Source organism: Chaetodon trifascialis, chromosome 9 (assembly GCF_039877785.1).
Source record: "Chaetodon trifascialis isolate fChaTrf1 chromosome 9, fChaTrf1.hap1, whole genome shotgun sequence".
NCBI classification, from domain to species: Eukaryota; Metazoa; Chordata; class Actinopteri; order Chaetodontiformes; family Chaetodontidae; genus Chaetodon; species Chaetodon trifascialis.
Genome location: NC_092064.1, coordinates 15,841,067 through 15,866,086, shown reverse-complemented (window position 1 = coordinate 15,866,086; position 25,020 = coordinate 15,841,067). Strand labels below are relative to the sequence as shown.

Sequence of the window (25,020 nt, the reverse complement as noted above, 5' to 3'; positions counted from 1 at the left end):
GTGGATGAGTGTGTGTGTGTGTGTGTGTGTGTGTGTGTGTGTGTGTGTGTGTGTGTGTGTGTGTTGGGGGGGTGGGAGAGCAAATCCTCATTAATAAAACAGTTGTTAGCAAACCAGAACCGCAAGTACAACAACCCAATCAGCTTAGGGACACGCTGGAACTCCATTCCTCTAAGCCACATTCTTCCCTTTATCTATTTCATCACTCTTCCATATAAATCTGCATGTAGATCTTGTCTCGCTGTTCTGTTTTCAAATCTCCTGCACTATCTCCCAGTCATCATCTCTAAATCCATTTCTCATTCCCAGATTGTTAAATACTGACAATGTTTTGTCATGTCCCTCAGCGTCTCATAGAGACACACAAGCCCTTTCTGCCTGAAAGCCTTTCTAACATGTGGTTAACACAGAAATGGTCACAGTTTGGTTAAACCTACTTGGTTAGGTTTAGGAAAGGATCAAGGTTTAAGCTAAAGTAAGTGCGTTCACATACTTGATGTTTTCTTAAGTACCTGACGTAACATAACATAAGTCAATGCTGCCTTTTGGTTTCAAACAGGGCACAAACCCAGAGCTCGTGAATGAAAGTCCTGTGTTTGACCCTTCCATCCACCTCCTTACTACACAGACTTTTTCACTCTTTATACTACGTCACTTGTCCTGGGTGTCTAATTTTGCCATGAATAGGTTTTCAATGGAGTTAGCTGAAAGCCCAGTATGCCTCACACAAACGCTCAAAGGTACTTTATGCCTCTGTATGAGACGCAGAGGGGCGTGACAATACGTCGGCGTTTGACGACCTGGCAATGAGACTGCCACTCTCTGCTTATGTATCTCTCCATCCTTCACTCTCTATTTATAACACTACAATTCTCACAGGCCTGTGTTCAGATGTTATACCATCAATCCCCTCACCCCCCTTACCCAAGCCTCATCATTCATTTCCACATATCTCCACCCTCTCGCCACTCTTCCTCTCTACTATCAAGCTGCCTGGTTGTCTTTGTTTTCTAATTTCCACTCCTCTCTCTCATCATGCCCCTTTTACCTTTCACAGATGGCAAATGAGGCCATCAAAAAACATCTACTGATTCCCTCTCTTATTCCCTGGACCTGAAAAAAATCGGGTTCCCTCCAACTGACACACAAGCATGTGTCCTGGGGGAGACAGTGGCCCAGTGACCTTTGGCACCCACCTGCTAAATCCTCTAGAAGAAGGGAAGAGATGTGCTTTTTCAAGAAAGAATTCAGAAGTTAATCAAAGAACAACTCCCCCTTACCTCTGCAGGGTTCCTGGCTGAGTACATTGGCAGCCAGCAGTGGAGTAAATATTTTGTAATACATTAAATTAAGTGAAGAGGTCAGCACTACTTTGAGTCTTGCTCTGTCAAAGCTGCCATGAAGATGAACATTCCTCTTCCCTAAGAAGAGGGAGAGGTAACCTATTTCTAACTGACTGTGCTGGTTAACTCAGGAAATGGTTAGCCAGTCCCAGTGTCACTGACATGACCTACAGTGAGAGGTGTAAGTGCCAGAAAAATACCAGGTACAGTAAACTAACACACAGATGCACACACAGAAAGAAAAGCAAAAGGCACAGAAACTGCTCTGTTCAATGCATGAGGAAACACATTTGCTTCAAGAATAGTCAACCTCTCTCTCTCTCTCTCTCTCAAGGGAAGGGTGGAGTGGGTGTGGATGGTTTTGATGAAAGGCTGTGAAACTGTGTGTTGTGTTCATTCGAGAAAGAGGGAGAAGTGTGTGTGAAGGAGGGCTGGAGAGACACACAACATTGAAATTGCGATAGAGGTGTCCTGTATTTAATTGCCTTCCTGCTGTATAAACAAGGATCATTTGTGTATGTGCTCATGTGTAAAATGTGTGTGTGTGTGTGTGTGTGTGTGTGTGTGTGTGTGTGTGTGTGTGTGTGTGTGTGTGTGTGTGTGTGTGTGTGTGTGTGTGTGTGTGTGTGTGTGGGAGGAGGGCAGTGACTGACAGCAGAGAGAGCCACTGGCTGTGAGCTGGCATGCTGACAGGACGACTGATTTCACAGCTTGACTTCCACACCACAATGCTCCCAAACATAATTACTCAAATCCCCAAAAATATAAAACCCTCTGCTGAACAAGTGAAGCAAACATACCTACTTTTATAAAAGTAAAGGAACACCTCAGAACCCTGCAAATGTCAAAATGTGTCAGATATCAGATATCCTGAATTGAGCCCAGCTGGACATCTGGGATTAGCGCTCGTTAGTGTCCCCTTGTGGGCAGTATGAGCATGTCCTTCAACCAGACCACTGTTGAAATCCATTAAAGGACAGGTTCACATGTTTTCAAGTCTATGTTCAAATGCCCACATTGAAAGAGCTATTGGTCACTGTAATCATTCTACCTGCTCATGCTTACTGTGAATAGATCCCTTATTAACAACTCCATTGAAAGAAACAATAGACTGAGGAAATGTCAATGTAAAAGAGATCAACTTGATTTGGCTAAAGGGCAATGCAAGCATTTCATATCCATCACTCATCCGGAACAGATGTGCTTACATTTTCTCAACTATAATAATCTGCATCGAGTCGAGAGAGAATACGAGACCTCTGCACTCTTTAATGTTTTTCTCTCATGATCTCCACAGGCAAATCCTACAAATCCCACTGTCTCAATTGTATGAACTTACATCTACAACAATCGATCTAAGCCGGTCCAGCCTTCCGGTTTTACTACAGGCAAATAAAATAAATTCATCAATTCGTAAAAACAATGCTGGTTTCTTCCTAAATACCCTTTAATCAGTTTGTGCACCTACTTGCTGCTGAAGCCTTGTACTGGCTTCAGTTAAGTGTTGTAATGTATTTTTGCAGAAAAAGGACTCTCACACTGAAACAGTCTTAGGAAGAGATCTCTTCACAGCCAGTATGGATGAGAGGAAAAATGGCAGTAAGCAATAACTGTAGGTATTTTAATGTGCATGTGGGTATTGCAGACCTGAAGAACGTGAATCTATCCTGTATTTACACATGGTGGTATCTTCACAAGCCAAAACATGAAGCAGTGGGAGTGATGCTGTCTCCATATTGCTGCATAGTGACCCCGTCAAACAAGACACCAACCACCTCCATTTACTGGCTCCAAAGCTTTTTTTTAATGACGGCACACAACTTAAAGCCTCTTAGACGAGTCTATGGTGACAGACCTGTCATCTGAGCAAGAGCAACGGCAGCTACACTTGGCACTGACTGAATGGTGAGAAGCACACAGAGTGACTGATTTGTGACAGCTTCACTGAGACACTGCTGGCCGACTCAGGAGGATTTCTGATGCTCGTTTATTTTCCATCTCTCTCCTCATTGACTTTCTTCTTCTATGCCCCATTCTCCTCTCTCCTCTCTTCTACATATTCCATCGCTGTATGCCTCGACCCTCTCTCCCCATCCTCTCTCCCCAGCTCCCTCCTTTTAATAGGACATTTCATCCCTCCATCCTCCTTTCTATGCTGTCATTACCTGACAACCACCTGAACAGCACGTTGCCATGGCAACCCCTCTGCCCTTCCTGTGTGGTCTGGGTAAGGCGGAACTGCTCCTTTTAAGACACACGTACAGTGAAACAGACGTACGCGCACACACATACATCCTGTTTTTGTGATCCGGGTGGCAAACAGGGTACCCAGACAGCAGGATATCCTGAGACCAGCGTGTGTGTGCGCATGTGTGTGAGAAGGGTTGATAGACAAAGAAAAAGTAAAAGGAAGAGGAAGCGAGCCTGAATATTGTGTATTTTCAGCAGGTCAGTTGGTAAACTAAACTGTAACATGGCCTGAAATGATCTTCATCATTGTCTCTGTGAGTTTATTTGTGTGTTCACAACTACATTCTGGCATTTTCTAAATTACACATAAGTCCAATGGAGACACTTCAATTACAGGTCAAAATAAGGTGACACAAGTGTGTTCAGGGGACTTTTTGCCGGATTACATGTTTACTGTCGTCTTGCTGTTTCATTTTTCACACCCATAATTTGTCCAGGCAGGTTTTAGCTGTCCAAACAACAGCAACTGATGATTACTTTAGAGCAAACTTCATTGAGAGGTGCTGTATTAAATCATATCAAAATCCAAATATATTATTGGTTCATTACTTCACAACTCTCCTTGCAGCCATTCATCACTGTTCTCTCGGCTGCACAGTGCGCACCCGGCCAAACAACCCACAGACAGTCACCTTGACACTTCAGCCTTCTGTTTAGTCTTGCTCTTCCACTCACTTATTTCCTCCAGTCTCTGGCTCAGTTACTTTTGCTCATTTTCTATCTGCTGTCTCTCTCTGATTTCTTCATGCCTGCATTGTGTATCTTCCTGTCTTCCCACCTTACCTTCTCAACTTCTTCCAAATCAATATATTTGATTTGTCCACCCATCTCTTCCTGTCTGCACTTCTCTGCCCTGAAGCTCTGCGCGTCATTTGTGTGTGTGTGTGTGTGTGTGTGTGTGTGTGTGTGTGTGTGTGTGTGTGTTTTGCGTTTGTGTTGGGTTAGAGAGAACGTAAAACTAAGGCACTTTTGATTACAAAAAAGAAGATTGCAATAGACAGCAATGACGTGTTTTAAAAAAGTATTGCTTGTGATGTGCATGTGTGTGTGTTTGTGTGCGAGAGAGGATGAGGAGACGCAAATAAAAGAGAAATCATCACTTTCCTCAACACTATCTTTCACCTGTTCTCAGATGTCTATTCACTTCTATTAACCTTGTCAAAATCAATGTGGATCAAATACTGGTGCCATATTGGAGAGATTAGAGAAAAATACATAATTAGTAAGTTGCCTATGATGGATGTGTACTGCACATGAGCTTTTGTAAGATGTGTGCCAATGTAAGGAAGGAAGAAAAGGGGAGGGGGATACAAGGAGAGGAGGAGGTAAAAAAAGGAAAAAGAAAAGATGCAGAGGAAAGGAGAAAATGTAATTAGACCTCTGTTTTGAGTGTATTTTACATTTGCAGATTATCTACTGTGGGTATTTCAGATCTGATGTAAAAGCTGAACCTAAGAATTCACAGTTTATTTCGAGATCTGACAGACCATGAAGCACACCCATAACGTCAAGGCTGATTTATATGTAACAGTGCACTATGGGTGCGCATTAGGAAACCGACTGCAGGCTGGCCTTTTTGGGCAGTACAGCGAAGTGTGACCCCAGCCTAAAACTATTCCAGTAATGTTGATCGTGGGAGGAGAATACAGAGCACATAGCTAATGCTCACAAGCTAACTCACACACAGAAAACATGGAGCTTTTGATTGACAGCTGGTAATTGTGGCTGAGTCCTTCACAGAGGGGGTGTCTGGCCTGACACAGTTAAAGGACAAAGGTTAAACAACAGCATCTTCACTTTCTTTCTTACTCTGTTGTCTTCCCTACACCAGCCCTCTGCTCTTTCTCTATTTTGCTGCTCACATCTATTTCTTTCTCTGCCTCTCCGTCTCACCCCCTTCCTCTCACTTTCTCTGTGTCTGTCTCTATGTTGGAGCAGCTGATTGGCTGGATTTCTGTCTGTATTGCCAGGAGGGGGCCAATGAGTGAGTGGAGTTTCCATGGGTAAGCGCCAGTGGTCGACTAACTGAGTGCCTAGTGGAGAGAGAGACAAGAGGCAAGGGCAGACGTGCCATAATAAAATGCTACTGTGATAAGAGTAATAGGGAGCAAAGGATGAGTTTGCTTATCGGATTTTGAAACAAAATCTATTTCCCATTCAGCATGGATTTCTGTAAGAAACCACAGTGCTCAGACATTCCCACACATGAATACACACACATATGTGCACACACCTACAATTAGGAAGGAATCCATTGTCCTACTGAGTGGGGGGGGGTGGGGGGGGTTGTTGCCAGGCAACCTCTATTTCTAAGGTGAACAAGACAGCGCTGAGGGAGAATGGTGAGAGATAGTGAGAAAACAAGAAAGGGTGAGGGAGAGGGGGAGATAATGAGTGCATGAAACCAGAGGGGTTGACCACAGCAAACTCTCATTTAATCATTCAAGCCACATGCAAATGAAGACATGCAAACAAGCACTTTTCTCCCCTCGCTCCACATCTCTCATGTATATATGCATGATGGGGACATGAGGGCTAGAAACAAGGCTGATTTGTGTGGACAGATGCAGAGAGTAATGTTTGTGTGTTCATATGTATTTGCGAGCTGCATGGGTAATGTACTGGAATGTTTTTCATTAAGCCACAGGAGGATTTTTGCTGCTGAAGAGGAGCATAAGCTGACCAGTATCAACATGGAACAGAAATCAGACACAGTGCTTTTGGGAGGCACTGCATGGTTTTTACTTAAACACCACTCACATAATGCTTGGTAAGAGCAGTATGCTGACGCAGCCTTCTACCGGGAGACGTGCTTCAGTTGTGTGTGTCCTGACAAATCAGCAGCAAACTACAAAGCGGCTGTCTAATGGGTGAAAATGATTTTATGGGAAGGAAGAAGTCACTTGTACGGACATTTAGAAATACAAACACTTGGAAATGTTTTCCCTCATATCTGAATACTGGATCATACAGCCACTTAGGCTGTGTTTCAACAAACTATCTTAACTCAAAGCAATACATTGTCATTGCCTCTAAAAGTACAATATATTAAAATATAATTAAAAGCATTTTAAAGCAGGATAGACAAGCAAATCCTTCCTTCATCTAAGACCAGTGGCAGATATAACAGCTGCAACTAATAATTATTTTTATTATCAATTAACCTGCCTATTTTCTTCTTAATCATTTTATATATAAAATGTAAGAAAACTGTCCTAAATGGCAATTATAATCTCCCTTAGAGCTACTGAATGAGTACCCCAACGTTTTGAGCTTAAACTCTGTTAATTAGGGCCACCTGGCTTTGAGCCCTCAGTAAGAAAAAGAGGAAGAGAGATTGTGCGAAAAGCTGCGTGAACCAACACAGAGAACAGAGCCCCTGTTGGTTTGGGAGTCCTATGATTGAAATCCTGCCTGTTAAAGAAGTCTACTCAGACTGCTGAGATCATTTAGGGCTGCTTGCTGGGTAGTACTGCGAGTGGTAAAAATAAGAAGCAGTCCACGCAAAAAAAATGGCAATAAAAGCCATCTTTCAGTCAAACTGTCAAGCAAACTTTTTAAAAGTTGCAAAAAAGAAAATAGGAATTTGGAGCATTCCCATCATCTGGTTTTGAGCAAATAAACTAGGTTATACAAAGCAAAGTCAAAGTCAAATGTTTGCCAACCACCAATAAAAGTCAAATAGTAATGATAAGAAGAAAAAGGAGAACCAGAAGAGAGGTCTTTAAGATATTTTTTAAATTAGGCTTCTTCTCTCAGAGCGGAAGCACGATAAGACGTGAGTTAAATGTTCACTAGCTCAGAACCAATTCGCAAAAGGTGTTTCCATCTTCCATTGAGCATATTAACTCTTTGTCAACCATTTCCATTAACCCTTTCTAATGTGAAACTTCACAATAAAAACATGTTGACTGAAACACAATTCATCATAGTATGTAGCATTTCATAAATCTGAAAACAGGGAAGCAAAAATGCCCAGAAGAGAGAAAAAGGGAGAAAGAAGCACTGAAACATCTGTGAATAGAAATATAGGAAGCGAAACCAAATGTGACGTGTAGTCCAGGTGTGAATTTTTATTCATCTGAAGAATGACTTCAAAATAAAATCAGCAGGTCTTGTTTTTACAAGCACCTGACCTAAGCTGACTGCAGATAGACATTTCTTTCCTTCAAAATATTATCAACAACCAACCTATTATACCTCACACAAATATAGAAGAATGGACCAAATTAAAATACCAAGATAAAATGTATCCATCAGACATAGCTGAGTTTGTGTAAGGGATCCCATCTTAAAAAAGGTATTAGAGCATGCTATCTGTATAGAAGGTGTTCTAATCACATGAAGACATTTCAAGGAGTTTGCAAATTATTACTTCTGCTTTGCCAAACTTTAACTTGGGGCCTTGTGTGTGGCAGACCTGACTCTACAAAGTAAAGTGGCAGTTTAGGACTGTGGCAGTTTAGACAGTAGCTTAACCGCTCCACTCTGACTATGGCTAGTTGCCTGAAACAAAAAAAAAGAAGAAAAGAAAAAACAGTTTAAGTTTAATCTGTATGCACTGAACAGCAAAGCTTAACTGCAAACTTGAAGCACTTAATGCAGAACTTCTGAGCCTTGTGGTGAGGGTTTAGGAGAGTACTGATATTCTTATTTGTTTGTTTGGTACTTAACAGTTCCAGAAATCTCCTCAAGTACAATAATGTACTGTAGAAAAGTAAGCACTGCTGGGATTTGAACCCCTCTCCAGAACACAAAATACAAAAAGTACGATCCATACCATGATAACTCTCTTACGATTACTGCTGAAGTTCCAACAGTTTGATCTCAAGCCACAAAATCCCATCCTAAAACCTTTTTGTCTTTCTGGACATAATCTATATATGCGCAGCAGTTCAGTATGATTTTGCATTGCTGTGATTTTCTTATTTGACCTCTTTAAAATTAGGTCCAGGCATTATCCTGAGTTGCACTTTCAAACAGATAAGTTTTCACCAACTGGAAATACTCTGTTTGGCACAGTTAAGGCTGTTGGGGACATTTGTGGTACAAAAGGGGGCTGAGGGCTCAGTAGTTAATTTGTGACACTTGTGTTCACTTATCTCCAAGCACAACCGCCCTGACTGTTGAAAAGGCACTGCTGGGATTTGAACCCAGGATCTCCTGTTTACTAGACAGGCGCTTTAACCAACTAAGCCACAGCGCCCTACAGTGCCTATGGGCACGTTGTGGCATCGTGTGGCACCCAAATGTTCGCATTGCCCTTGTGTTGGGACAACATATTACAAACCCCAAAGATATCCAATGTATAAAGACATAGAACAGGAAATATAGCAAATTCCACATTTAAGAAGTTGGAACCAGGCAGTGTCAGTGAAAATGCAGTCTTTCAGGTCTTTCTTATCCAAGGACAGTCAAATCAAGGGCAACTGGACCTAGCTGTAGAGACATTTTGCCTTTCATCTAAGGGGCTTGTTAAGTTCTAACTGACTCGTGGTGAGTCTCAGCTATTTAACTTCTGTGGGGTCATTATTAAAGTTATTGATACACTTGACTCAACAGTTCACTTACACTTACAACTTTGATCTCAAGGCACAAAAGGTGACAAATCCCATTCTAATATCTTGTTTTTCTGGACATAATTTTAACCTGCACCATCAAAGGATTTATTTATGTACGGAAGTTCAGATTGATATCAAGAAGTGGAGGTGCAATGCTGTGATTTTCTCATAAGAACTCTGGAAAACGTCTGGAGAATCAAGTCCAGACATTGTCCAGAGCTGCCCCTTCATACAGATCCATCTTCACCAAGTGGAAATACTCTGGCATTTGACATCACGCAGACTACAGAGCTGACACGGTAAAGGCTGTTTTAAAGACAGGGACATTTGTGGTGTATGTGCAAAAAGGGCTTAATCTGTGACACTTCACGTTCACTTATCTCCAAGATCAACCACCCTTAGTGTTGAGAAGGCACTGCTGGGATTTGAACCCAGGATCTACTGTTTACTAGACAGGCACTTTAACCAACTAAGCCACAGCTCCTTACAGTGCCTATGGTTTAGTTGTGGCATCCTGTTGCACCCAAATGTTCACATCGCTTTGTGTTGGAACAGGTCTTGCTTATCCAAGAACAGTCATATCAAGGTCAACTGGACTTAACTGCAGAAACATTTACAAGTGAAGTGAAGAAGTGGTTTTCTCATATGACCTCTGGAAAAAGTCTGAAGAATCAGGTCCAGACATTGTCCAGAGTTGTCCTTTCATACAGATACGTCTTCACCAAGTGGAAATACTCTGGCATTTGACACCACGCAGACTACAGAGTTGGCACGATAAAGGCTGTTTTAAAGACAGGGACATTTGTGGTTTATGTGCAAAACAGGCTGAGGTTTCAGTAGTTAATCAATGACACTTCATGTTCACTTATCTCCAAGTACAACCGCCCTTACTGTTAAAAAGGCACTGCTGGGATTCGAACCCAGGATCTCCTGTTTACTAGACAGGCACTTTAACCAACTAAGCCACAGCGCCCTACAGTGCCTAATGCCTACATGTGGCATCCTGTGCCACTCAAATGGTCACATGACACTGTGGTATTAGTATCACGGTTATTGATACCACTTGACTTTAGTCACACCTACACCTGAGTCTTGACTCAACAGCTTACCTACACCTGAAAGACAAGGGAAACTTTTTTATTTTGGACAACCACCACACAGCCAGGAGCACAAACAACCCAGTGTGACCTCCTAAGACTGGAATCGCACAAATGTTCCTGTACCTAATCCACTACTGGAGCTTTGTTCTTTCAAGTCTTCATACAATACTTGTCATTTATTCAAACCCATTTTAACCAACTAAGCCACTGTTGCCTATTAAGATGCCGTCAAAAATCAATCTTCAGGTTGGCAATCTCAAATGCATTACAGAAAATATTAAGCACTAACAGTAGTGCACAACTTCTAAACTTTTCAGTCAAGCTGAAGGAAAGTTCGAAAGTTTGAAATACAGTATAGTCACATGGCTGTAATTCTCCCCCCAGTGCTCTTGAAAATAACATACAAAAATACCATCTACAACATGATAGCACTCTTAGAATTACTGCTGGGCTCACAAGAATTTTTGGACCTAAAAATACAGGCCACAGAGGGGGTGATAAACTTCAACCTAACACATAAAACCCATTTTTAAGTACATAATGTCAGCCTCCACCATCAAAGCGACTACATTTGCACAGCAGTTAGCTTAAAATTAAAAAGAGGAGCTGCAATGCAACATGTACAGCTCTCCATCAGTTTTGTAAACATGCATCCAAGCATGTATTCAGCAAGAGTCCGGCCAGTCTTACCTGTGCATAGTCCCTCTCAAGCTGTCCTTTCTTCAGACTGTAGCTCCTACAAAGAGAGAAAGAGACAGAGATTTGCTATGAAGTGTCTGTATACTGTCTGTGTAATGTGCATATTAAAGACTGGAGGAAGAATATAAAAATGTCATGTTTTTCATTAGTAGTTTCTGTGCTGTAATGAAAAAGAGCACAAGTGTAACAATCACATTCAAGCTCCTCAGACATTTCACAAGTGGACTCGGTGACCTCAATATTATGCAAAAGAGAAATTACAGGTTCTTTTTCTGTCTCTTTTTTGGCTGACAGCATTTCTAAAAAAAAAAATGAATGAAAAAAAGACTATCCAGTTCTGGCCCACAAAATACACAAACCCTGACAAAATTTACGCTTGCCGTCTCTTCATTATACAACATCCTGGCAGTAGAGACAGTGGAAGTTCTTATCACAGTCCAGGAATGTGCAGAATGAAAAACATAACATATATGATCACACAGACAGATAAATCCACTGGCACTTTTTGCTGAATGAACAAAGCAGCATGTATGATGGAGATGACCTCACTAGGTGCACAACATTTTACCTGCATGTTTTGACATGAATTACTACTACTTCTATTTAAATATCATACTCATCATTGTGTACCATGTGAAAGAGTAAGCTGGTCCTCACTGGCAACAAGTTCTTTCTAAATGATTCCAACTACCTGAATTTATATAGTAACACTGAAATTAAAATTACTGTTCACCAGACCAGATCTTAGTTTCAGCTTCTTGATAAACCATGAGCAAATATGGAACTCACAATTTTTTTGGTTGAATGAGAATCTCACAGACATACTGAAGTGATGAGTTACCTGTGATTGTTTCTGATGCTGTTTGTAAGTACGTGCACCTGCGTGACTCGCTATGTTTGTGTTGTGGCTCTTCTCTCAGTTATGTCTGGATCAGACTACGCGATATTATTGTTTTACACAATACTTACCACGTCAGAGGCCTAAACTCTTGCCATGTCTTAGTTGACTGGACCTTAAACCTAACCTGAGTATAACCAATGTTACACAATACCTTTCAGTACAATTGTGTATCTAGAAAAGGCACTGCTGGGATTCGAACCCAGGATCTCCTGTTTACTAGACAGGCGCTTTAACCAACTAAGCCACAGCGCCAAGCCAAGAGCATTGAAAAGGATGATCTTTGGCATAGCAGGCAACCCACAAAAATGTCAAAGAATAGATGTATAGCAAAGAAAATATTTAAGAAATTAAGGAAAATGGAAGAGAACCAAGTACAAGGTCTTCTGGTCTCTTAACAGCATTAAGTAGTGATTTGATAAACATCTCATTGCAGCTGTGCAGGATTTGCTGTTACCATCCCTGTCTAAAACTTACGTTGTTTTAAAACAGAAACATGTTTCAATAGGACTTGCGTGTTCAGCTATATTCAAACACAATATAAGGTATCATGGAAAGCAGGAGGCTACAGCACAGATGTTTAGCTTTTCAAGATGTTTTGTTGTGTGCCAACTGAAGGGAAGAAGAAGAGATCAAGCACTTCCTATTGTTCTGAATTTTCAGTGTGAGAGGAGATCTTTGTGAAAACTGCTTGTGTGGAAGGGAGTTGTTTTCACATGTAAATTGTGTATAGTGTGAAAGTGGTTTCAGAAATAACCTAATCATTAGCATTGTCTTTTAATTCATTCACTTGCAGATGCTTAGGGCTCACTAACTCACTTTCGCTATCCCATTTCAATCACTCGTTCAGGGCTTGTTAGGAGGGTTTAGACCAGGGTTGTGTGATTTTTTTTTATTTTTTATTTTTTGTCAATTCTGAAAACTGTATTATACAGGAAATGATAAATAGAAGACTGGGCAGACTTGTATAACTTGAATTGGGAGATACAAGACAGTGAATGGGTTTGCTGTAATTGATTATTATGAGAATCTGCTTTATTGGCAAAGTATTACACATACAAGGAATTTGACTGCAGTTTAAGTTTTAAGTTTTAAAATTTCACTGCATGGTACAGCTTGGCTCAGCATGACTCGATTGGCCTGGAACGGTTCTTTTTTGGTTTTCCGTTGGCTAAACAATGGAGTGAAAACACTGCAGACCACTGATTAATCAGAGAGCATTGTCACCTCAATGATCACTTGCGCGACATAGACATCCTACACACTGACTGAAAATTGCATCCGCACTGACATAGATATTACAAAGTGGCAAATGTCAGTTTGTTTGCAGATCATTCCTCTGTTTGGTTGCAGATGAAAGGCTCTCAAAAGGAAAGAATATCATTGGTCCTATGTGTGATACATTGAAGACGATGACACAGCAGTTTGACCTGGAAGAATCCCGCCTACACAAGGAGGTACCAGCTGCAGTGGAAAACGAAATCGAGAAAAGTGCCCGGTGCCAAAAGTATGTTAAGTCGAGCTGAGCTGGGCCAGACCATGCAGTGAAAACACAGTTCCAAGAACGATGAAGAGAAAGATAAAAATAGACACACAGCTAAAACAAGGACAACAAGGACAACAAACCCGAAGAAAGACTGGTAAAAATATAAAAAAAGAACTATCATATACATAGAAGTAGGTGAAGTAGGTACATTTAAAGGGCAGTTGTGTGTGATTATTTGTGCGTGCTTTGTGGTAGCAATGGTTTGTGGGGGTCAGTGCTCAGATTCAACCGTTCACCTGATAAGTGTAAAATTGTATTTTAAACACTGGCATTTTAAGTGAATAACCCCTTTTTATACAGCATCCACTGTTTGGTTATTGGTCCCTGATTCCAGGGTGGCGCCTCATTATCATTAATTCATATTGAGAATTTTATTAACATTAACGCAGTTACTGGTATCAATAACTATACTTATTTTCTGGTAATAACCAAACCTGCCCCTACCAGAGCCCAACAAAACAGCATAGAATATATTTAGCCTAAGGATATGTCCAATGTGTATGTGATAATAAATTACATTTTTTTTTATTGCAGTACTAAAATTTAGTGTAACTTCAAGTCACCAAACCAGTGATGTTTAAAATAAACTACAACAGACTGTGTGAGAGAACTTAACAGCTACAATCGAGCAGTGGGAAACAGTGGGGGAAGACACAGAAAAGAAGGCAACACTAACTGTAAGTGTAGACAGCATAATTACTGCCAAATCTCTCTATGCTAATTACAGCCCAAACAAATAAGGCAGTGCTTCTTGTCAAATGTTTCCCAAGGCATGATTTTGTGTTAAGCCTGCTGTGTTCTGTCTGTTCTCTAAACAGAGGATCTTTAGATATCTGGATTTCATAGCTAAAAAGAGACATGAGAAATTCTTAATGACCGAACCAGTCTTTTAAATCCTGCACAGAGAGAGGCGCATACAAGCTGCAATAATTCCCACTGTCAATGATCTACTGCAAAAGGCAGGAGCACGTGTTTAGTGTTTAACTCCACCTCCATGTGCATGTCAGCTGAAATACCACATGCTCCGTCCCCTGCTCACACAGACTCTTCCACCCCCACCCCTGAGTCTAGTGCACACATGCTCAGGCAAGCTTGCAGGCCTCGTTGGCGCAGTAGGCAGCGCGTCAGTCTCATAATCTGAAGGTCGTGAGTTCGAGCCTCACACGGGGCAGTTCTTTTGTGAAGACCAACACAAAGCAGCAAGAGCGCCATGTGGAAAAGGTCTCACAACCAACTGCTCATGTGATGTCTATAAAGTCAAGTGGTATGTGTCTTTCTGGGCTGCTCAATATTTCTGAATCTATGAATGGATTTCACCGGAAAAGAATTTGGGGATTAAATTCATAATAGTTACATTAACATGACAGATAAGAATAATTCTGTATAATCCCCAACATTAATGTGATCTCTCACATCAAAATGATCTCAACAAAGTCACACTACTTTGCAACATGACACGTGGTGATCACAGACATTAGTGTGTATCTGGAAACCGTCTCTTGACTCAGAGCATTAAAGATCTCTTTTCTCTTGCTGCTGGACAGATGTCTGTGCTCCATTCCAATCTAAACTAGATTGGCAGTGACAGCCGTTTTTGTTCTTCATGTCAGTATCAACTTGCTGCAATGAAAAGCCCTGACAATCACAGCCCTCTCACTGTGTATGGATCCTCCAGTGAGCAAGAAAAATATTTCACACATAAATTATCATTAACTGATATCTATACATACAAACATTCTATTAACTAATCCACTGCACCTTCTTTCAACTCAGCAACATAAACCATGTTTCAGTCACGATCAGCCTCCAAAGTCCCCTTTCCAAACAAAAATGATACGCATAAAACCACAAGGACTAACGAGCAGCTCAGATTTGCAACATCTGTACCCAATCAGTGAGATAAAAGAGGGGTTTACTGACCATCCAGGCCAGGTTGTTTGAATAAACAATGACAACACTTTAGCAAAGGCTGGATATGGTCACTTGTTGTCCTAAAAATAGATCTACTGAACTTAGAATATTATTCTCAAAGCGCTGAGTAGTCTGCGTTCCAGAGTTGTCCTGTAAGCATATTCTCAACCTAAGGATAAATGAAGGTCATGCATTGCAGTTACAAATCATGTCCTGCAGACAGGGAAGAATTGTGTTTCTAAGAGCGTCTCAACTGTAAATTCAGGACAACATTTGAGAATAGCACTTTGCCTTCCAGGTGTGAAAAAACTGCTGGGATTTTAAACTCCTGTTTACTGGCATTGACAGGCATTCTAACCAACTAAGTCACTGCATCACACATCTCCCATTGAGGATAGATTGAGGATACCTTAGCATTGACTGCAACTGACCACTTACACCTATGAACACACATACACACATTCAAAGGTCTGAGTACAGTTTTTTTTTTTTTTTTTTAATATTGTGTCCGCACTGCAGGAACTGAGAACAATTGTAATTCTCTCAATGCCATTCTACTTCAGAGAAGGTACTCTCCCAGCACAACAGGAACCTTGAATGATGTAAGTGTACAGTGACTGGCCCAGACCTGAGAGTCTGTTCATTGGTTGAAGACATGAGCCAAAGCAACAGTGGCAACCGCCATTTCTAAAAACCCATCTGAAATGTTAGCTGTGTTAACAACAGCTCGTAATTAGAGCCATAAAGTAAGGAAAGTGCAAAATATGCACAGTAAAGTTGGTTGTATGTCGTAGATGTGCCGTTGTTATGCCAACCGGCAGCCGGTTTATGTCACCTCAGCGTTCCTGCTGGCAGTGCAAAAAAAAGTTCTTGAAGGTTCCTAGTTATTGGGGAGCTCACCAGGGAGTCCCCAGAACTGTTTGGACTGACATCCGAAGTGCAGATGGATATTATCCAAAAATCTGTAATACCACTACCGGTATTGATACCTTGACCAATTCCTTAACAGTACATGGAAGTTGAGGACGGAAAATGCCTGATCCACAATCTCCACAAGTGCAACTGCCTTGTAGAAAAGGCACTGCTGGGATTCGAACCCAGGATCTCCTGTTTACTAGACAGGCGCTTTAACCAACTAAGCCACAGCGCCCCATGTTGGCAAAACAGAGAACAATGTTTCTGCTGGCAACATCAGCAAATGATTTCGAAAAACAATGCAGAAAGTGCATTTTAGTTAAAATATATAGAAACACAAGCAGGGCTACAACTAACAATTATTTTTACAAATGATAAATCTGTTAATTATCATTGCTTGAACAATTAATTCATAATTTAGTTAATGAAAGATCAGGAAAAAGTAATAAATACCTGTCATAATTTTGTGACATCTTTGAATTGTTTATTTAAGAGAACAATACAATATATAATATTCCCTAAACCCAAATATATTCAATTTATAATGATACTAAACAAGGAAAGCAATAAATGATTCCTTTTAAGGAGTTGAAATGAGCAGATGTTTAGCATTTTTGCTTGATAAGTGAAACCCCTTAGTTTCTTTGAGTTTGGCAGGGCAATATGGCAGATTGGAAATCCTTTCAAATGTTCCTGTACTTAATCCAACATTGGACAGAACTTAATTGTATGTGGTAAGGAACTTGTGCTGACCATACAAAGGGTACTGCTGGGATTTCAAACCCAGGACATCTTACGTAATAGACAAGCACTTAAGTGCCTGCTGGCATTGTTGTCATCTCATTCCCAAACATCTCGAGATTATGATCAGTAATTGGACTGCTGACTGATTATCATGTCCTCTTTCAGCGCCTGATGCATTTAAAAACAAAAAGAACTCATACAATATCATCATATCATAAGATATCTTGGTTAAATGTGGGATAAGTCATTCTGGAGAAAGACTGTCCTCACAGTCCACTAGCTGTCTGTTCTGTGTGTGCACAGGAAAAAAAATCTGTTTTTGCACACAGCCTTGGCTCTGTAAAAAGAAAACAAAGCGGCTTGGACCAAGCATATAGCACTATGCCAATCAGCAACAGGTGGCATTAGTGCTTGTGCACAGGATAAGGGGAACGGAGGGGAGATCACAGGAAACAAGAGGGGTGGTCAATCTGACATGCTTACTTTTGCTCACCCAACCTTCAATTTGAAACAACACTAAAAAAGAAACAGAGTTTTAGTATGTGTGAACATGCATATTGTGAGATAATATATTAGGAGAAGAAGAAGACTGAAAGCATACTTGAAAAATGTATGCATAAAAGGTCTTTAGGTCAGCAAATCAATAGTGAGCTTTATTCTTCAAGATAGTATTCCCAGGATCTCCTGTCTACTACACAGACGCTTTAGCCAACTGAGCCAAAGTGGCACCAACAAGGACACACAGATAAAAATCCCCCGCGTCACATCTCACCACTGCCTCTGAGCGCTGGATTATGCTGTAACAAATATTATTAGCTCCCTTATTGTCTACATAAAAGTATGGGCATGTGTAACAGATGAAATTACTGTTTAAAATGTAATTCCCCCATTGACGGTTCTGTAGACGCCAATCTCTAATTGAATCAGTGTGACAGGCCCTAGCTGCAATGCACTGTGGGAAAAAAAATTCCCTTCACGTCTGTATGACAGTGACGGAGGCACTTAAACAGGTGCTTTAAGTTGCATCACCTTAACCAAATGGTTTTATTTGCCCTTAACCATACCTTAAGTCCCACAGGACATTCAGGAGATTCATTGGTTTAGTGATTACTGATGAGTGATTACACTGTCACCTCACAGGTAGAGGGTACCGGGTTTGATTCCCGCTGTGGGTGCTGGGGCGTGTCCTCCACCATGCCTTTGGTGCCTGCTGCTTGAGGAAAAAGGGGCCTTTCTGTGTGGAGTTTGCATGTTATCCTTGTGTTCACCTGGGGCATCCTCCTTAAAAAACCCCATTAAAAACATGCAAGAATGGTGACAAAAGAGAACTGGGTCCCCGGGCGCCGCTGTCGACTGGCAGCCCACTGCTCCTGGTCTGCCGCGGAGGAAGGACGTGACGGGATGGGTTAAATGCAGAGAAACAAATTTCACAAATGCATGGCGTGTGCAGTTTCCCCCCTCTGTAACTCTGTGTGTGACTAATTAAGGGATGTCTTTCTTTGTTTCTTTCTTTTTAAACCAAAACTGAAAATGTCTTTAAAGGCTGCACAGAGACATCATCTTTAGACTTCTAAAGGACAATGCATGATTTGGTACCTAATCCACAATTGATAGAATACCCTGATTTGACATTGATATTAGAATTGTGCTGATGGTAGAAAAGGCAACAATGGGATTCAAATTCAAGATTTCCTGTTTACTGGCAAAATAAGCCAAAGTCAAAATCAGTGTGAAAGCCGATCCTTTAATTTATCTGTCAATGGCCTGGTGCATTGTGCAACACAAAGAAAAACGTGATTTATAATTTTGTTATACCTCTCATGGAAAAAAATCTAGAACTTAAAAGTGATAGCTCAAAAATTGGATTAGAATATTTAGGATTAATGTCAGGGTGTGGTGTCACATCACTGTCAGTCTAACTTAAAACATAAGTAGAGGGGTTTTGATGATGTGTGAATATGTGCATTTTAAGTAGCTGATGTAGCTTTTATGAGTAGTAATATAGTTATAGGTCCCATGGCTTTGAGTTATATTGTCCAAGACAGTGACTGTGGCAGAGGCATTTGAACATTAAAGTTTTTTAAGATGCCAAACATTAATTATGTAGTTAATTTGCTCTGACCTTGACATTTAACTAGCTTTAACCAACCAACTTTATTTGTCTTTTATACCTGAAGCCACACTGTGGCTGGTACAACCGTACAACACCTTCAGGGAGTTTCATTTGTCATGTGGTTCAATGACAATTCACTGCCCTTCACAGTGATGATAAGTAATCCCTACAGCTGGAGCCACACTAAACATGACAGAAACTTTAAAGAGCTGTTGTGCAATCAAATGCAAAAAAAAAAAGATTTAGAGAATTGAGGAATACGAACACTAAAGACAAGAAAGGCAATGTGAAGCAATACTTTTGAAGGTCTAATAGTAACTAAGTAAGCACATTGTTTACTGAGTGGAACATGGAAAAAAAAAATTAAGTTCATGTGATTTTAATTTGTCTGACAAATCCTGCACTGGGACATTGACATTACAGGACCAGGTGTCTCTATGCCTTCACACTTTGTCAGATATAACATTACATCCCCAACGTCAAATATTGGCGTTGTACCTGTTCACTTCAAGCATCTCTTGGCTAGTTTTAAATTAGACACATGTACACGTGAGTGCGGACATGACTTGTATTTTTTCCATTCTATCCAGTGTGGACAGAAGTTAGTATGTCTCAGTATTTGCTAGTGGGAGGACGGTACTTCACATCTACCTGCCCTTGATCCACAATCCAGTGTTGACTACAGAAATGGTAGCGCTGGGATTAAAACCTAGGATCTCCTAATTTGAGAAAGGCTCTTTAACCAACTAAGCCATGGAACCCTACAGAGTCCCACAGGACCATTTAGAAAACAATGAACAAATTGCTTATTTAATGGAAGTGCACATTCCAAAACCCAAAGATAGTCTATGTATAATGTTATAAAACAAGAAAAGCACAAAATTCTCACATTTAAAGAAGCTGGAACCAGCAATATCGTAGCTGCCAGATACGCTAAAGTTCAGCAGTGAGAGTGGTGTTTGCGTTACCACGCTAAAGCGCTGCACTTGGCATGGCGCATTGCTCAAAATGCCACCTTGTGACGCACACAAAGTTCAAAACATTTCAACGTTGCCGTTGACCTTTCAAGATGCAATCAATGAGATGTGCATGACATGGCCAGAAGTGACACACGCAAGCAGGGGACACTGATACCACAATCTCACCGGGAAAAGTGGCGAGATGTCATCAGTGGGGTGGGGCTACCAGGATTGTGAATAAGCATATAGTTTACAAACTCAGCTAAATCCAAAGATAAAGGTAGCTTAGCTGTTATATCCTTTAGCTATGCCAGGCAGACACAGTGAACAGCGCTATGCTTTGTATCACATGCACATTTTGAAATAAATTCAAAGCATCAAAGAGAAAACAGTCTGTCAGTACAAACACTTACACCCACACAAAGAGCAAAAGGCAAATGTGTTGTATTGAGGCACTGGCATGGAGTGTGAAGGAAGTACAGAATACTTCATTCGCCACTGGATTTTTGTTCTTTTACATTATGATACAACACTTGTGCTAACCTTACAAAAGGCACTGCTGGGATTCGAACCCAGGATCTCCTGTTTACTAGACAGGCGCTTTAACCAACTAAGCCACAGCGCCTGCTGACAACATGCAACTGCTGCCATGAGAAAACATGACGATGGTGTTCAAACAGCTTGTTCTTCACAAACCTGACTCATCTCCAACAAAAGAAATCTGGAGGATTTTATCTGTATGATGGAACATGCACAAAAACTGTGAAAAAGTGGACTGCAACTGTCACAATACCCGAACTGAGGAGATTCAATTTCAGTAGAAGATGGGAGTAGTGATATGAGAATAGGAAAACAATGAATTTGAAAGTATTTAAAATCAGGATTATATCTAATAATAGTTTCTTTAATCCCTTATATACGCTCTCTCTGTTTAGCATTTTCATTCTACAGTACACTTGTGTTCTGCTAACGGTCACAGGAACATAGAGTAGAAGTCAACACCAGTGCACACACAGACCCACACAGACAAACACACATCCGCACTGGGATCTTTGGACATGTAAAGGTTTTTCATGCTACCATGGTTATACAGCAGCAGAGACCTAATATAGTATGTAGGTATGGACACCTAATTTCCGGCAAGAAATATCTCACATTCACGATGCTTGTTTGTATGGTAGAATGTGAAAATAAACAAAAGAGACCTTTCAGTTTAAGTGTTGAATGGTTATTTAGCTTAAAGTGAGAGATCTGCTGTGTTAGTGTAGTAAGGGTATATACTTCTACATATCCTGCACTTCTGCTAAGATGCTTGTCTGTGTCTCTGTACTCCTTACACTTGCTTTCCTCACTCCCTTCATTTGCTCTGCCCACATTTCTATTTATCTTTAAAACCTCTCCATACCCTCCCTCCACCTCCACATTTGTGTCTCCCTTCCTTTTCTGCACTCTGCTTCCTTGGCCTCTCCTTCTCTCCTCCCTCATCTCTCTCTCTCGCTAACCCGCCACTCTGTCTGCCGATCCTGTGTGTGTGTTTGTATGGTGCATGAGTCAAAAAGCAGTGTCAGCATCAGCTGTGCATGAAGATAAAAGGGAGAAAGAAGATGCCCAGATGAGTGTGTGTCTGACAGGAAATACTTAAGTGCTTGAGAGTGGACTCTAAGTGTATGTACTGTATGTGTGTGTGTAAAGGCAGAGAGAAGGAATGAGTGGGAACGTGGGAAAACAGCTGAGATCAATGGTTTCCAGGACGCGGTCTGAGATCAGTGACAACAGGATAAGCAACATGAGTCACTGACAGAGACAGAGGCGGAGGAGGGTGGTCATGTTTTCACACTGCGTGATCACCACAAGACATAATAGAGCAGATTTGCTGCAATTTTTTGCACTCCGGGAGCAAGCAGGCATTTGGACAAAAACACTCCCTATCTCATTTCATTACAGAATACAATACAATTGATATGTCACAAGCAACAAAATGAAAAGACTGCAATAGATGTTAGCGATTCAGAGTTCCCACAACAGTTCATTCTTTAATGGATTGTGTGATAGCATTGAAGGCATTCATTTTATCCAAACGCATCCCACTTCCCTTCTATTTTTTTTTTAATATTTTTCTTCAACGTGATCATGCTTGGATTTTTCTCTGATGTGTTTAAAAGGCTTAAAATTAGGGTTTGAATCGGGTAGTTTGTTAAGAAAGACACCAAATTTTGACCTGTTTCAAAGACCTTATGCTGTAATCAACCATGAGATTTGACTTTCATGCAATAGGACATCAAGGGAAAAGAGAATTCTCCTATCAAAACATTGTTATTGCAAAATAAGAAACGGATACAGTTAACAAAGATATATCAGAAAATGCTCCCTCTCTGTCTAACAGAAGCACTGTGGCCAAAACATCACAGCTAAGTATTGTTTTGATCAGCTTTGGTTAATGAAACGTCTTGACAGAGAAGAGATCTCAGTGAGAGTTGGTCACTTTGTTACAGTTCAGGATAATGTGACATAGAACCCTTGAAATCTGTCACCGAATAAAGCTCCGACACAGACTGACTGCTCAGTGCTCTGCCATGGCTAATTAATCAGAGGAAATTGTATCTGTTGCCACTGCTCAAATCCCACAACAGCAATACAAACCACAGCCTCAATTATAGTCTCAATTAACACTGAATAACATAAGCACCATAAAGCCAGGATTCTTGCAGGACTATTACATTACATTGCATTCAATTGTAAGGGTGTGTATACCGTGTTATTCTGGGGTTTCAGCCCACCAGATACTGTAAACATATTGCTTTGTGGGACATTTGTATAACAGATGGGGTGGTTTGGTTTGATTTATATTTGCAATATCTGAAACCTGACTGCCTTGTATCTACCAGAGCCCTTTATTATTTCAACAGAAACATTTTAAAACTGCAAATCACTGTTATTGTTTCAATAATACAGTTTAAGCTTGTGTAAGAGCTTCCTTAAGTCATACAGCAGTAGACAAATGTTGCCCCAGCTCTCTGCTTGGGTTCTGACACGTTTAAATATATTTTCCTCGTAAAATAAATAAAAGGTTCAGTTGGTCACGGTTGAAGAATCACCTTTGCCTCATTTAGGAACAGAAAGAGCGCTGTCATCCTTCCTGTCATCTTATCCCCCGGGGTCTGGTTTTACCTGGGGTCTTCCTGTGATTTTGAATAAAGGCAGAGGTTGTCTGCAGAGTCATTTCAAGGCCACCTAATTATATTACGAGGGTGTGAATCAGCATTGCATTAATTTGGGTCCTTTTCCACAATGAGTCCTCTTTCCAAATCATGGAGGCTGCAGTGAAACACATTAATGCGGACTTTGATAGCATTTTGGGCTCAAACTGCGGAGGCTCATCTAGCTACTCAGCATGGAGACCCATTAGGTTTTAATGATATCTGCAGATAATTCCTGGGATTTGGTTAATAAATTTGAGTGAAACACAAATTTCATTTATCCCATGCAAATGTGCACCACAAAACACAGACGCAGGGGCTAAACTCACAGCAGGGCCCCAGTTCTAGTCCAGTCCAGTTCAGGCATCAGCTACAAAAACTGGCACTTTGTTTTCTCACAATTGTCATCATCCAAAACTGATGATACTCTCTGTAGACTCTTCATTAAAGCACTCCGTCTAGACCAATGCTGCCCAAAGTGGGGCAAAACTTGGTTTGCAAGATTTTTCTATGGAAATTTTTTAAAAATTAGAATATAAATCACCACTTATGCTTTTTTTCTTAGGTTATAATGCTCTCTAAATGCAGTCTGTACGATCCCTAATTATTCATTATTTTTTCTAATCGGAGCACAGCAGGCAGAGTGACAGTGCAGGAAGTCAGCTAATTAAGGGAACTTGGGATCCACATACCATTTTGCATGTTAACAATACAATAGGTGTTTGGCCTGTGGCCCACCATTAAGTTCCAGTTTTGACCCTCCAGGGGAAAAAGTTTGGCCACCCCTAGTTTAGACTATGGCAAACCTTGAAACTCAGACATCACAAGTTCTCTCACAACAAAACAAATACCATCACCACAGAGGGGTTTATTGTTATAAGCTTCACCATATCTTGCTATTCATGAAAACAGATTTTGAACACAGCACTGCCTTTTTGCAATTTTTTTTATTTACTCATCCAAATCTAAAGATAAAACCAACACAACTACTGAAAATGTGTTACAGCTCCATTATTAACGTGAATTTCTTATTCAGCAAAAGGAAGGGAAAGTGGGTGTATGAAAGGTAGGCCAGTGTGACCAAAAGGTGAATACAAATATGTATGAGACTTGCACTGGGTAGTGTGTGTGTGTGTGTGTGTGTGTGTGTGTGTGTGTGTGTGTGTGTGTGTGTGTGTGTGTGTGTGTGTGTGTGTGTGTGTGTGTGTTTGTAGCTGCTGAGGCAGACATAAGGGTATGGGGGATTTAGCTGGATTGAGGACACCAAGTTGACTCCCTGAGTCCACCAACTCCCCATCGTTTTCTCCTCTCTCTCTCTCTCTCTTTCTCTTATCCTCTCTCCTAAGACGAGTCCATCTTAAATGCAGTCCCACAGGATTAAATACACTGGCCCTTTCTTTCTTTTTGTCTGTCTCTCTTTCTTTCTTTTTTTCTTTCATTCTTTGTTCCTTTATCTTCTCCTTTTACCTTTTACCATTGGTAGGGGCATAGGCTGAATGTACTGCAGCAAGCAACTTGTGCATGTGTGTTTGACAGTGTACGTTGATTAAAACCAGCCTGTGGATTAATTAGGGTAAATAACCTCAGAGCAGATTTTGGGATTTAAGAGTTAAAATCAACTGAAGGCTTTATACAGGAAAATGTGTCTGCCACCCGCGTATGTGTTTCATCATATGGCCTCGCTTTCCTCGGCCTGTGGGGTCCAGCTATTTTAAACGTCTACAAGTTTACCCAAACAATTTCAAGAGTCATGTTTTAGTCCAGATCCATCAAAACTATGTTTT

General features: G+C 40.8%; 1 protein-coding gene and 7 non-coding genes across 9 annotated transcripts in view; 1 reads left to right on the top strand and 7 right to left on the bottom strand.

Annotated features, from left to right (window-relative positions):
- Positions 1 to 25,020, bottom strand: part of LOC139336602 (F-BAR and double SH3 domains protein 2-like) — a 68,602-nt gene that overhangs the window by 37,468 nt on the left and 6,114 nt on the right. For both annotated transcript variants that reach the window (XM_070970752.1, XM_070970751.1), the window contains exon 3: positions 10,945 to 10,990. In XM_070970752.1, the coding sequence (XP_070826853.1) occupies positions 10,945 to 10,990 (46 nt within the window). The remainder of the gene's footprint in view (positions 1 to 10,944; positions 10,991 to 25,020) is intronic.
- On the bottom strand, positions 8,726 to 8,799 carry trnat-agu (transfer RNA threonine (anticodon AGU)). Its single transcript has one exon. It is a non-coding gene; the product is annotated as a tRNA-Thr (tRNA).
- trnat-agu (transfer RNA threonine (anticodon AGU)) lies at positions 9,565 to 9,638 on the bottom strand. Its single transcript has one exon. It is a non-coding gene; the product is annotated as a tRNA-Thr (tRNA).
- trnat-agu (transfer RNA threonine (anticodon AGU)) lies at positions 10,054 to 10,127 on the bottom strand. Its single transcript has one exon. It is a non-coding gene; the product is annotated as a tRNA-Thr (tRNA).
- trnat-agu (transfer RNA threonine (anticodon AGU)) lies at positions 12,033 to 12,106 on the bottom strand. The gene has a single exon. It is a non-coding gene; the product is annotated as a tRNA-Thr (tRNA).
- trnam-cau (transfer RNA methionine (anticodon CAU)) lies at positions 14,496 to 14,568 on the top strand. The gene has a single exon. It is a non-coding gene; the product is annotated as a tRNA-Met (tRNA).
- On the bottom strand, positions 16,385 to 16,458 carry trnat-agu (transfer RNA threonine (anticodon AGU)). Its single transcript has one exon. It is a non-coding gene; the product is annotated as a tRNA-Thr (tRNA).
- trnat-agu (transfer RNA threonine (anticodon AGU)) lies at positions 20,591 to 20,664 on the bottom strand. The gene has a single exon. It is a non-coding gene; the product is annotated as a tRNA-Thr (tRNA).